This window comes from Anopheles coustani, chromosome 2 (genome assembly GCF_943734705.1).
Source record: "Anopheles coustani chromosome 2, idAnoCousDA_361_x.2, whole genome shotgun sequence".
Classification (NCBI taxonomy): domain Eukaryota; kingdom Metazoa; phylum Arthropoda; class Insecta; order Diptera; family Culicidae; genus Anopheles; species Anopheles coustani.
Window position 1 is genome coordinate 71,152,396 of NC_071289.1, and position 13,615 is coordinate 71,166,010.

The 13,615-nt window shown below is 43.2% G+C and overlaps 1 protein-coding gene across 3 annotated transcripts; it reads right to left on the reverse strand.

Annotated features, from left to right (window-relative positions):
- Nucleotides 1-8,275: 8,275 nt before the first annotated feature.
- LOC131267783 (calcium/calmodulin-dependent protein kinase type 1) lies at nt 8,276-13,306 on the reverse strand. Of its 3 annotated transcripts, XR_009178391.1 has the most exons (3): nt 12,682-12,859; nt 8,663-10,828; nt 8,276-8,584 (listed from the first exon to the last, which is right to left on the reverse strand). XR_009178391.1 is itself a non-coding variant. In XM_058270738.1 (2 exons), the coding sequence occupies exon 2, from the start codon at nt 10,051-10,053 to the stop codon at nt 8,836-8,838; it is 1,218 nt and encodes a 405-aa protein (XP_058126721.1). In that variant the 5' UTR covers nt 10,054-10,828; nt 13,036-13,306; the 3' UTR covers nt 8,276-8,835. The 3 variants fall into 3 exon arrangements, 2 of the variants coding, with proteins under 2 accessions (XP_058126721.1, XP_058126720.1); XM_058270738.1 differs by lacking the exon at nt 12,682-12,859 and adding an exon at nt 13,036-13,306 and having other exon boundaries at nt 8,276-10,828; XM_058270737.1 differs by having other exon boundaries at nt 8,276-10,828.
- Nucleotides 13,307-13,615: the final 309 nt, after the last annotated feature.

Consider the following 13,615-nt stretch of genomic DNA (forward strand, 5'->3'; position numbering starts at 1 on the left):
TTTTTTGTTCGTTTCATGTACTCTTTAATATTTGTGAACCGATGCTAATGAAATCACAATCAGTGTTGTTGGATGCGCGTTTAACTGTAAACAAACATCAGAGAAGTAATGTGTTCGCCGAAATCTTTTACAAATATTATAAACAATCGCAAACAACTAACGTTCGCACTCAATTCCAGGTGCGAAACATTTTTGCAAAACTGGAAGTTTGACAGCATTCTGTCTTTTTCAAAGGTTACTTTGCGCCTTTTGTAAACCAAGGATACAACGTTTCTGGTTTTCGCATTTGCGTTTTTGCGTTTCATATACACTTCGCTCTACACAAGCACACGATAAAATATATGAAAGTATACAATATACCTACGAATGAAGCTGGTGTGAAATCAAACCATCAAAATACCAACGAACAAAACAAAAACAAATCAATCCTGAGGAAAAGAAGCCTGAATAGAGCACGAAAAGCAGAGCACTACTGAGCTTGTTCTGTTGGAGGTAGGATTATTCTTTGATTAAGTACATGGTGTGCGTTATTTCAAATCGTCATAGTAAAAGCTGTGCCCGAAAGCATGATACAGGGCGAAGCGAACATAAGTATACAATACTTCAGCCACCCTACTACCCACAGCATCCGTTGGAAAGGGTATTGTAGGATCCGGTTAGTGTAGTGTAGCATCTTTCTTTAAGTTTCATCTTTATTTGACATCTGTTCATCCCTAGTTAGCTTGTAATTGAGGTTAATAGAGCGATTGTAAATGGAATAAACGTATGCTGAACTTAAGTTGCTAACGCTCGTGCTTCGAGCACTTTTCGAATTCCATCAGCACCTTCAGCTGGTTCGACATTTTCTTACGCAGTTTTCGCCACCACTGTATTGGAGCGAATCGTTTCTAGTAAATAAGAATGTTTCGCTTTTCTCTTTTTCATAATAAAACGTACAAAACCGACTGTATAGTTTTTCTGCTAGCTGTTAAGGAATGAAGCGAGCTCAGAACAAGAATCATCCTGCAACAATCGGTGGGTTTATTTTTTCTGTTTGACCCGGTGCGCCGCGAAGCCATCTGGAACAAGTATTAGACACCAAAATGACAACGTGGTATTAGTGTTATGAGTTAAATTAAAACTAAATTTCGGTTCGAACCACAATACAAACCAATGATAATGGCGTACTATTGCTGACTGAATGCTAGTTCCGTTAGGATCGAACAGGGTTTGCGCATGGACCCACGTGTCCGTACAATCAAGGATAATGGGCAGCACTGCTGGAGCAGGCATAAAGATTCCTCGTACCATCGTTCATTTTAAACTTCTCGTTCACACTCATGAATTCCATTCCCACTCTTTACATTTACCTCCTTTAGAGGTTAGAAGGATTTTATTGTTTGCCAAGATCTTCGTACTTATTATTGCAACGACTTTAAATGGGCAAAATTGGCTGAGGAGACAGATTTTAGACCATCAATTTCTCTATTTATGAAAATCAAAACCAGTCGAATGTGCTGTATCAAGCGGTTGTGTTAATGTATGGATGTGGCTGAAAAATGGCTCCGCTCTACTTGATCACTCCTGTTTTAGTTTCCTGCTGTGTAGTGAAAGGTATTCTGGGTTTTTTTATGTTCATTCATTTCAATAGTCTCTTAGCAAATGATAGCCGTATGTTAGCTTTTGATCCCCTAAAGAATACCTTGGTCCCAAAAGAGAACAAATTAGGACTCTACATTAAGCAGCACTCTCGTGGTAAAAAAAATGCCGACAATTAAATGGAGAATCTAAAACGAAAACACACAGCACGTGTAAAATACTACCAGGGAAAAATTTCTTTCGTAACGTAACCATAATTCAAAGGAAAAATGACAAACAAATATTAAGTAACAATGCGTATAAGTAATAACCGTATAGATTGACCGGACGGTGAACGGCGTGTAACGGTTGCGAGCAAGTAGAGAGATAGTAGATTGATTTTGCAGGTTTAACATAGGTACACAAAAATGTCGCTAATTCGTAAATAAACTTAAGGTACAAATAAACGAACCTGTCCATACCTACCTTCGTGTAGTTGCTCAGCAGTGTCCGACGGACGAAATACTCAATTTCGGTGATTTCAGGACTAAATTGATGCTAACTGATCGTGGTTTGTGCTGCAGATGAGATGCACGTTTGCATTCTAGGTGCCCCTGACGTTATGGTAATAATTTTATGGTCCATATTCGTGCAAACAATATTCCAAACTTTCCCACCATAACGATCGACGGTGATCGTGACTTTTGGCGTGCATCATACTATCAAAATACAATCTACCAGATTTTCGCTGGTGAAATCATCCGCGTGTATGTTACAGAGTAGTTTATTTTGAACACCGTGTACTTTAACATCCCGTGCAAGTGTAAGTAAGAGCACCCAATGTTTATTTTAAAGTACCGGCATTAAAAATAGCTCCCAATAACCTCATGCTACATCTATCACACCGCATTTATTATTTTATCGATCTCGCGATTTGTCGATCGTTTAATTATTTTTCTAATTCACATCTTTAGTTTTGGGATGTTCATTTCATACAATAAATAAAATGAAGTTATTTTATACCTTTGATTAAGTTTGGAGTAGTGTCTGATTTTGTGTGTTAATTGTGTCATATCTACAAAATTTTTTTTTTTCAAATTAAAATTTTATCCTGAATAGCATATTCTTCGCAATAAATTTTCACTAAATCATAGTATTTTTTTTTTTTTGTTCTTCAATCCGGTTTTCGGCGAAGTCTTTCCAAACCGTGCCATCTACCCTTGCAGACACTATGACCAGATCATATGCACAATTCATTTATCAGGTTATTTTCATCAGTCGGTTATCTGTTCCCTAACCTTCTTGCCTTTACCATATGTTTCTAAACCTAACCCAATAAAATCTTCTTCTCTTATTAAAGAGCCCCAAAGTAACACCTCCCAGTGACCTCCAAGTAAATGTTATCATAAGCCACATATGTGTAGGTCGTTGGACGAAAATAGAATAACGAATCTTTCACGCGCTGGCCGTTCACCATGCAAAACGAATTATGATGGCTTTTATTTAACGTTTTCGGCGTTAACCGTTTCCTCGGCGGTAGTCGGATGCCCTCTTTTCGGATGGGCGTTTTGTACCTACCTGTACATGCTTAATTCGCTAACTAAAAGTTGCCAATTTTCACATATAATGTTTGTTAACACCTTCTCCCACCAAATACAAACGATGCCACATATCTAAACATTGGCGGGAATATTTTGGCCGGAGTTCGAAATAAACCGGTCTTTCCGTTTGCTTTACGGACAAAGCCAGTCAATGCTTTAACACTGACGGTGGACAATATTTTGTGAAAACTTTTTCAGCACCTACGGGAACTATGTTGGTACGAGTTATAAAGTTCAGCCATACTTGCGCGTTTTTACTGATGGAATCTGATGTATGTAATACATATTGTATATCAATGATGTGTTGCAGGATTTTGAAATGATTCTTGATGTGCTGTAAAATTTCCCCACATAGCGACATTTTCCATTTCCAAACGGGTTGGTTTATCGTGGCGAGAAGGATAATGCGATCGTTAGAGATGGGTTAGTAGATAGTATGGGAAATTGATTCATACACAAATATTTCAATCCACAAATGGAGAAAAATCCGCTCCGCAATGTAGAAAGAGCCAAAACATATCAGCTAAAACATATTTTTGTTTCGAGAACGAACAAATTAAATGAAACAAGAAATATATAACACGTACAATCAGAAATTGAAATGCAGCATACAACGTCGAAGAAAGAAAACTCAAATTTCTTGGTTTCAGTTACACAATGAACGAATTTATTGAGATTATTAAATGCCATTCAGCAAGCAGCATCTCGTATAACCAGATTATTTTAATATGTTTTGTTGTTGATTTTTTTTTTGTTGCTTGTAGTCAGCTTAAATTTTTCGTTAATATGTATATATATATGTATATGTTTTGTAGCTTTTACTATAGGTTACCCCGTTTTCGCCGTTTGTTTTAACCATGACATGTTGCTGAGCGTCTGAAAATTGTAAACCCAGTCAAATGATGAATGATAGAGTGGCCTAAACGATAAGTTCGCCCTTTTGTATAATGCTTCCACAAACTGTAAACCTTCTCTGCCTTCTGCACGCGTTAGATAGTTTTGCCAACCACTGTCAGGCTCTCCCATTCTCGTATTCTATTTTTCCTAGCATTTTTTTTTTATCTCCAAGTAATAGCAGCCCTCCATTAGAAGCAGAGGAACAACATTTAAGTATCCGCTGTGTTGTGTTTACAAGTACTTGTTGCATACCGCATATCTGTTTTACCCTTCTTTTAATTATCGCTCTTAATATTAACACCTACTTATCTAGCACTAAGTTGCTGTTACTTTTTCTTTTTTCTTACTTTTTTATAATATAGATCACATTCATAGACCACATAATAAAATTATTGTATTAGTTGAACGTTCTATCGCTTGATCGCTCCGCTTACATGTCATATATCATGCAATTTCATGTTTTCAAACAGCTATTTCTTGTTTTTGTTTTTTTTTCCAATGAACTTATTTACTCTTGTTTCCCTATTACACCGCTTTGTTTGTGTGCTTCCTTCTTGTTCGTCTGCTATGCATTTCGCTTCAAATTGCCTTTCCGTTCATGTGTGCAAAAGAGATATTTCCTGGTTTTTTTTTTAATATTTTTCCAATACACAAAATTAACCACCATTCCCAGCATTCATTCGGCGGACTGGCCAGACTTTACCAATATATCTGCTTGTTAAAACGTACAAGTGAAAAACAAATTCTTCCGCTTTACTTGCGACCACTTTCTGATCGACGTTCCTGTTTATTTCGACGGTGGTTGGTTTATGGTATTAAAAATGCTTAGATCCACTATTTCTGTCGCCCTTTTTTATCCAACTTTGTTACGGACACGCTGGTAAGTTTCGCTATCGTCTTTCGCCTTTTTCATCTTTAAATATACAGCTTGCGCCGTTGCGATTTTCTTTCCAACTTTCGATCTTTACAATGTGTATCTTTTTGTTTAAATGATTATTTTTTGTTTGTTATTTTTGTTGTGTTTTTGCTATGTTCCTTTATTGTTTTTTTTTCAACTTCAAACAAATCAACAATTACTCGCGTTTGGACGATGGATGACGTAAAGTGACGGATCGTTTAATAGTACAACTTTGTCACGTTCACACACACACACACACGCACACACTTGCATGCACACATACACACACACACACACACACACACGCGCACAAACATGGACATACCTTCTGTGCATGTACAACACATAACAAATACCGAATCTGGCAAGAGAAACGGCTCTAAAATATGACACAATGCTGCAAAAAAAACCCACCGTTGATATCGACCGAGAACACCATCGAGATTTTGTAGTAGAGATTCAAATTTGCTTATGTTTGTTTTACTTCTCTTTACACGTCTATTACCGTGTTTTTTTGCTACTTCGTTTTTTTTGTACCGCGTAATTTTCTTACGTTTTCTTGTTTTGTTTTTGTTCTCTCCTTTTCCTAGCTCTCGTTCATTGTTTCTACTTTTTCTAGTACCGCAGCCTCACGTGTTTCTCTTCCCATTTCCGCATTTTAAACCAATGTCTGATATTTTGTCTGTGTGTGCATATGTGTGATCGTGTTGTTACGTTTTTGTTTTGTTTAATATTAGATGTTTGGTGGACGAACCCACGGATGAAACAACATCGACTGCAACAGCATAGATAATATTACCAACAACAACATCATGACACCGTGTGTGTGGCCATGGAAAACGGAAAGCATAGTGCTTATGCTGTAGGAACTGAATGCGTGCAGCAACACAAAACGTTTTGTTACTTGTTTTTTCATCTGCTATACCATTTTGCTCTATCGTTCGCATTGCTTAGCTACTAAAGGATGAACGCTGCTAGAGCGGAACCCTTTTCCGCTTTTCCCTAGCTATGGTCTAGTTGAGTGATGTGAAAGGATATCGAAAAGGAAGAATAAGACAGGGAATGCAAACAAAACGAACAGAATTATGCTGGATGGCGTTACGTATTAGTATTGGCAAACGTATCGCAACTGGAATGTTAGTAACCGCTGGATGCCCAGTACCACCTTTCGTTTCAAGTGCTGTTGTCTTCTGTGCTTTACTACTCTACGCCCTGTGGCACGCCAACGTGGGCCGCGTGAGGAAAGTAAAAACTATACACGAAAAGCTTCCTTTACTTCTTTGCATCCTTTCGCACAATCGACACCGCTTTACTACACTCGGTGGCCCATACTTTTCCCGTACCGCATTGGCCCTTTCACTGTACATTTTCCGTCCGGGCACTCCTTTCTATCGCTTGGTTATGATAAGGTTGTATTATTTGCTTTAGTTTTCCATTTTTTAACGCAGCTCTCTGTTTTCCCACTTAAATGCGGATCAGCGTTTTATGCTTTGCCTAAGCCGTGCTGCTGTTCTTCGAGCTTACACAATCAATCACCGCATCTTTTCAATATCAAATGACAGTAGTTTTAGTTTATTTTACGTTCCTATATGCATAGCGCTGTCTATTGAACAGGTTTATTTTTCTACCATAAGAAATTTACCTCCATATTCTAATGATGTTGTTGTACAGTTTTGCCTCAGACGATGAACGATTGTTTCTCGTACTTGCTTCGTCCCTTACACCACCGCATAACTATTAGCTGGGCGCGGATAAGCAGTATAGCTTGCTGACTCTGGCTGTCTTTAAAAATATTAGTTAACGTACATCAAGATGACGGGCGCGGGTGATGCTTGTCGGGTTTTCTGGTTTAAATTTTTATTTTGTTTAAAATATTGCTCCTTCGGGGGTTCTTTTTTTCTGCGGCCGCGAAAGGATACGCCTTTTGCTTGGGAGTTTGTCTACATTAGTTTGTTTTGTTGTGTTGCGCCTTCATATTGGTTTGTGTTTGTTTATCACGTAGGAATCACCAAAAGCTACATTAACAATATTTATTCTAGCCGTTGATTCACAACGTGGACTCATCGCTTCACAAATGAGTCTTTCTAACTTGTTTCTAACAAACTCGTTTGATGTGACGTCGCCTGATAAGCATAACGTTGGATAAGGGAGAAAGGATGTTTGTTTTCTTGTAAAAAGAGAAATAAAGTTTAAAAAAAAACGTTAACCAGGTTAAATAACACAGGTAGTTAAGTAAATTACGCAAAAGTAACAGAGTACAGAGAGATTTAAACGTTACGTCATGTCAGTGATATGGATGCGTTATTATTAAGTGTTCAGTTTGTCCAACACCTCAAAAATGGTAAGTTGCGCCACGTGCCGGAGGGAATTCATGTTCTTCTTGTTTCTCGTACGTAAATTGTGCGTTGCGCGCACAACACGATGTACTAGTAAAATCGACGAGCTTTTACACACGCAATAAAACATCGTTTTAAAAGCTTTTCAGATGCACTACGCAGCCTTCAAATATTTAAGATTAATCTTCAACCACCCGACCAACCCGATGGAATTACGCTAGCATTAAACATAACTTTCCTGACCTGTCAACAATCGTTAAGTAATCGTAATAACTCTTTTGAGATTAACAATCTATATACGAGAGAGAGAGAGAGTGAGAAAAAGTCGAGAAACATCGGAACAAATAAATGATAAAAGTACAATCTAAATTAACTCTAGTTAGAGTAGTGAATGTGAAATTTCCGTCTGTTCCCGCAAATATCAATGATTCATAAATGTCCAGTCACGGACTCACAAACGTAAACTATACCGAGGGAGCTCTAGAAGACTTAGCTCAAAACTCTTCCCGAATGCCACTGATATGGACAAAGGAACGAATAGTAGCTGCCCCGTTTTGTTGCTAAATGTTCCATCCAAGTCATGTGCTTCAGGGTCTGGCCACAATGCCGGCTGAACGCACCATCGTAACAATTAGACCCGCCTGCTGTAAACCTAACGATAATGAAGCATGTAAATCTGGTGTTGATCAGGAGCATGTTTGTGTGGTTGTTGTTGTTGTCATGGTAACGAAACCTAACCGATTAACATCAAAACCGCTCAAATTGGCAAGCAAAACTAGCTGCTGCAGCAAACCTTGAGCTGCCGAGAGAGTATAAGGCGCCCTTAAAAATTAACACCTAAATGCACGATTGATTAATGTGTGTTGTGTTTGCTTTTTGTTTTTGTTTTCGGCACAAAATCAGACGCTCGGAGTGCGTTTGGTTTAGTTGTTTTAAGTTCAACACGCCTCGGGGTTAAAAGTTAAAACAGATGGATTTATCGCTCATTCAGTGTGTTTTCAACCGGTGGTACAAAACTTTGCCCTTGCCATCGCAGAACGGAACTGCTACAGTCCCGGGAGGGGTCGGTGGTCTGCAAAGACTCCAAGAGTCGTTTGAGCGGAAGCGTTTTTGTTTTCCACTCTCACAAACAGAAGAACACGGACTGCTCAAGTTGTGTCGAACACAATAGTGCATTTCGAGGGCGTATTATCCGACATTATTTCCTTTTCCAAGCAAAGCATAGGTTGACGATTGAAGTACCACCGTAGGCTACAATGTGTCAGTGGTTACGTACCAGTCAGTGCATAGGGGCACTGTAAAACATTCCGAGAGGTAAAAATAAAGTTAGGAGTACTGCAAACATCTAACAAAATATAAAGTTAGTTACAAACCAATACAGTAGGAGGAACTGCTGCTTCGTCAGAATGTGCCATAAAATTAGCATAAACGGAACCGACCGGCGCTCGCTCGGTACGCTCATACACTCCCATTCCTCTCCCCACGTTGAACTTTTGTTGTGGGCCAATGGGATATGGGGGCTAGTTGCATGCGTCTTTTTCTGTTTTTATTTACTGCTAGAGGCAGTAGTATCTGTTTGCCCTGGTTGCTGATGTTCGTGCTCGGCGTTGGTGCCCGTTCCACCGTCGGCGGAGGGTGCGTTGCTTATCCGCGACGCACTACGCCCATATGCACTACCCCCAGTGCCGCTGCCCCCGCTGCTGAGGGCCATTCGTTGCATCTGACGTATGACGGTGGCCGCATGGTAGGCCTGTTTCCAGCGCGATTTGGCGAAATTCTTCTTAAGCTGCTCGGAAACGGTACCATGAATGTTCTTGCTGCTGGCCGCGTTGCCCGAAATCCACGGATGCGCCAGTGCCTGCTTGCAGCTAAACCGTCGCTCCACGTTCACGCACATCAGCTGCCGGATGAAATCCTTGGCCGAGTCGCTGATCTCGTCCCAGTACGGCGAGTCAAACTCGAACTCGCCCTTCAGTATCTGGGCGAACAGGTTGGCGTCGTTCTCGTCGTAGAACGGCGGGTAGCCGCACAGCAGGATGTACGAGATGACACCTATACTCCACACGTCCACCGCCTTGCCGTACGGCTTCTGGGCGAGCACCTCCGGTGCGACGTACCCGGGTGTACCGCACGCCGTCGCCATGAAGCCCGAGTCCTCCATCTTCGATAGGCCGAAGTCGCTGATCATGATCTTGCTGTCCTCCGCCGGGCTGTAGTAGAGCAGATTCTCCGGCTTGAGGTCCCGGTGCACGACGCCCTGCTCGTGCATATAGTCGACCGCCTCCAGCACCTGCCGGATCAGGTTCGATGCATCCCGCTCCGTGTACGAGCCCTTCTCGACGATCCGATCGAACAGCTCACCGCCAGTCACCAGCTCCATGATAAGGTAGACCTTCGATTTGTCCTCGAATGTTTCGAGCAGCTGCACGATGTTCGGATGGGCGAAGCGGGGCCCACCAACGAGGGGCGGCCCGGTGCTGTGCACACCGCTCCCATCGCTCCGTACGGCACTGAAGCGCTTCAGCACGCGTATCTCGTTCTCGAGCGAATCTTCTTTGCCCTTGAGCGCCTTCTTGTCGATGATCTTCACCGCGTACTGTTGACCGGACTCCTTGTGCTCGCACAGCCGCACCTCCGAGAATGCGCCCGTCCCGAGCAGCTCCTTGATGACGTACTTGTCGTCGATGCTCGGCAGCTTTTCACACCCATCCTTCACGTCCTTGCGCACCTTTTTGCCGGAATCCTTTTTGCCGAACAGAGGCATACTGGCGCCCAATTCGTGTCCTTACGAGTACTACACCCTTCTTCTCTCAAGGCAACTAAATTATGCCTATCCTTTGATGCTTTGGCACCGTTTCTTTGCAATCCTCTCGCCCGCCCTATCGTCCGTACGCTTTTCACCGCTCCTAGGGATATTTTATGCCACAAACTGTCCTTCAAAACGCCACTGGGACCGCTCGGTTGGGCGTTGTACCGTGGTCCGATTGTTCCTACCAGTACTACAACACTACTATCGCTACTCTACTAACTCCGACCGGTTTTGCAGGCAGTACACACGGTTTATGATGGCCGCATCGAGGTAGCGATACACCGTGTCCAGGCTTCACAGAACGCAGAGCCGTTGCCACACAGCTCGGTTTCAGCAACGATAAAGGACAAACCAAAGAAACGAATCAAAAGAATTGGAACTCTTTTACTCTTCACTGGCAATCATGTAGCCTTCCTCCTCCCCTTAGCCTGCTATGATGTCTTACACGGTCAGCATATATATTGTTTATGAAAATATGAGCCTTGCTTAGTGGTCTTATCTCGGGTAGCTGGAACGTATACTACCGTTTTACGTGTGCGCCGGAGCTACAGGACAGCAATAAACACGCGCGCACCAAAGCACACACAACAGGAAGAGTGGGACACTGGGCGAGACACACTGCACAGACAGAGAGTGAGAAAGCGAGAAAGGGAAACTCTAACGCAACAGGCACAACAATAACAACGACATGTCACTACTGCTGATTATGCCCCGTCCGTCCAGCAGGATTCTGTAATAGAGAAGAAAAAAAATGAAAAATCCGTATCAGAAAAATGACCTGATTACGCTGGTGAAGGAAGAGAACAGTTCTGAAGCGAAAACCGACATGAAATGAAACGAAACCCCTCAGCCTGCCTCGTCAAATCCGGGATCGATTTCACGTCACGCGGGGTGAGCGCCGCAAATAAATCGAATGAAACAATAAATTCAACAGGTTGAAGGGCATTACTGTGGGCTTCTTCGTTTCGTTTTATAAATATACCCAAAAGGGTACCACTTAATCACCCGGGGACTGCGCCCATCCCGTGTTGGTGATGGAAGCGTGTGGTAATGTTTTCCCGGCGCCGAACACATGTTTCCGCGTGATAAGCGTGACTTTTACTTTCCCGGAAAAGTTGTTCCCTAGGAAGCAATGTGTGTGTGTGTGCGTTTATTTGTATTTTTCTTGCCATGTTTCAGACATTCAGATGGCGCCACCCGACTGGGTTTGGATGTTACGGCAAGTAAAAGCACGTGCCTACTGTTCCGTATCTGGCTGTTGGAAGTTTCTTGTCGTGTCTCTCGGTGGAGCCGTCTCATGGAAGACGAGTTCAAAGTGTGCCATGACCAACAGACTGACTACTAGACGGATGACAACGGTTGCTACTACGCTCTCCCTTCTCCACTGCTCCCTCCCCCGTACTACTCCATCCATTTCGCAACCATATTGTCACGGTTGGTGGTCGAGGCCGGCGCGTACACTACTAACGCACACACAGGCTCACGCCGTTTGCGCTACACGGTACGTGATCAGTGCAATTGGAAGGTTTCACAAGCAGCATCCCTGTGTCAAGGCATAGGGGGGTAAGAAAATAAAAAATAAAAACAATTAATTTTGGGGTTTGGAGGCTACTTCGCGTGGGGAATTAGTTTGCTGCTCGCTTGATGAACCGAATGTGCTCTGACGTCATTCGCGGGGCACAACAGAGTGGTGGGGGGAGAGAGGACGTCATGTTGGAAACGCGAACGCTATCGACGCTGAAATGGACTTCAAAGGGTCAAGCGCGTGTATGAATGTTCAGCGGAATCCCCTGGCGTTTAGATCTCCCCACCCCTCTGGTGGCTCCCCCCTTCCAATGGAACCAGCAGCTGGTCCCGATTCGGTACGCAATGTCACAGTGTATTGCTTCCGTCGTCTCGTCGGTTGGCAAGCCAAAGTTTCGCGAAAGAAAAAGCTACCTCCAACAGAAACAATCCGTACTATAACTTTCAATTTGCCATAAGGTCAAATTTTCCCGTCTTCCACTCCCAACCCCTACAAACCGTACTTTCACGCGAGACAATCCAAGACCTTTCCAGCATCGAAGAATACCTGTGTGGCTGTTTTGTGTTTCTTTTTCTTATTCGTGTTTCGTGCGTTCTACAATCTACTCCCCAAGCAAGAAAGGAAGGAAGGTAGGGCGGAACGGCTTTGCAGGTCGTAGACGATAATCGATAATTTGTTTTTAAAAAATTCCGCATTCTCTACTTTCACAGCTTCAACAGCTCCGGGGTTTTAATATGTGCGCGCAGACGGCAATCCGAGACCGATGGACGAACGGACGGACGGACGGACGGACGGACGGACGGACATATGCACGTGTGCCCACACCAAATAAACACTCCTCTGGCAGTACGTGGAGCATAGATGTGTATGTGAGCATAAATATGTTGTATCAACCCATTGCCGATATATCTTGAAATCTTCCGCCCGTGTTGGAACATTGTCCAATAAAAATTCATTAATTTTATCACCCTCCATCGCACCAACGACACTGTTGCACTGATCCCCCGGACTTCTTTTCTCTTCTCTTCCCCCAAAAGGAAATACGACTGCGGACGTACCTAGTAGTGCCCGTCGAATGTTTCCACGTACTCGCGTACACGATTGGGAACCGACTCGGTTCCTTCGCGGGCGGGCGAAAACAACCCGCACCGAAACGCACCTCCTCTTTGGCTGGGCTCACACGGTAATCTTGTTTCGCATATTCTATGCTGCCCACTTTCCACCACACCACAGCGCTGGACCAAGTGAACGGAGGACAGAACGGGTACGACAAAAAAATATACACACACGCACACACGCACACACGGGTCCACTATTTTGCGAATTCTTGTTTGTTGTTTTTTTTGTTGCCTTGCTTCGTCCAGCTATGATCTTTTACTGGTTTGCGGAGGAGTGAAAAGTTGCTAGCTCACCGTGCGGGAGAATCTGATAATGCTGCGACACTTTAGCAGCAAATCTGGGACACACGGAACGAAACAATCTTTTGCATGCTTTCCACGAAGTTAAAAAAAATGAAAGAAATAAACGAATGTCTGCTCAAGGAACGGGTACCCGAGTAGGACTAAGCAGCTAGACAACTTTCATTTGGATAGCGCGCAGCACTTCGCCTTGCAGTCACTGAGGTGGGAGGCAGAAGAAATTGGGTAGGAATTCCTTTCTCACTGCTGCACAGACTACACAGCCAGCGTCGTCGCCACACGGGCACGGGGAACGGGCGAGAACGAGAATCGTCGCGGACAGAAGATCACAGCGTGACAAACGTGAAGCCTGTTATCAACTAGCGACGGAAATGTTTTGAGTCGAAGCACTTCCACACAGCGCACAATGTCAACGCATAGTGTAGAGCGTATCGATCTGCACCCAGCTTAAACGGGGCGTTCTAGCGAGCAAAGGAACTGTGAAGCACCCAGTGACTGAGTAGCTCAATGACCCATCCAATAAGACTCTATCAAGGAGTTATGCACGTACCAATTGAAAGACCATTGAGATTAT

Bases quoted from the DNA above. Each gene is read 5' to 3' on its own strand.
- LOC131267783 (XM_058270738.1), bottom strand. From the start codon at position 10,053: ATGCCTCTGTTCGGCAAAAAGGATTCCGGCAAAAAGGTGCGCAAGGAC.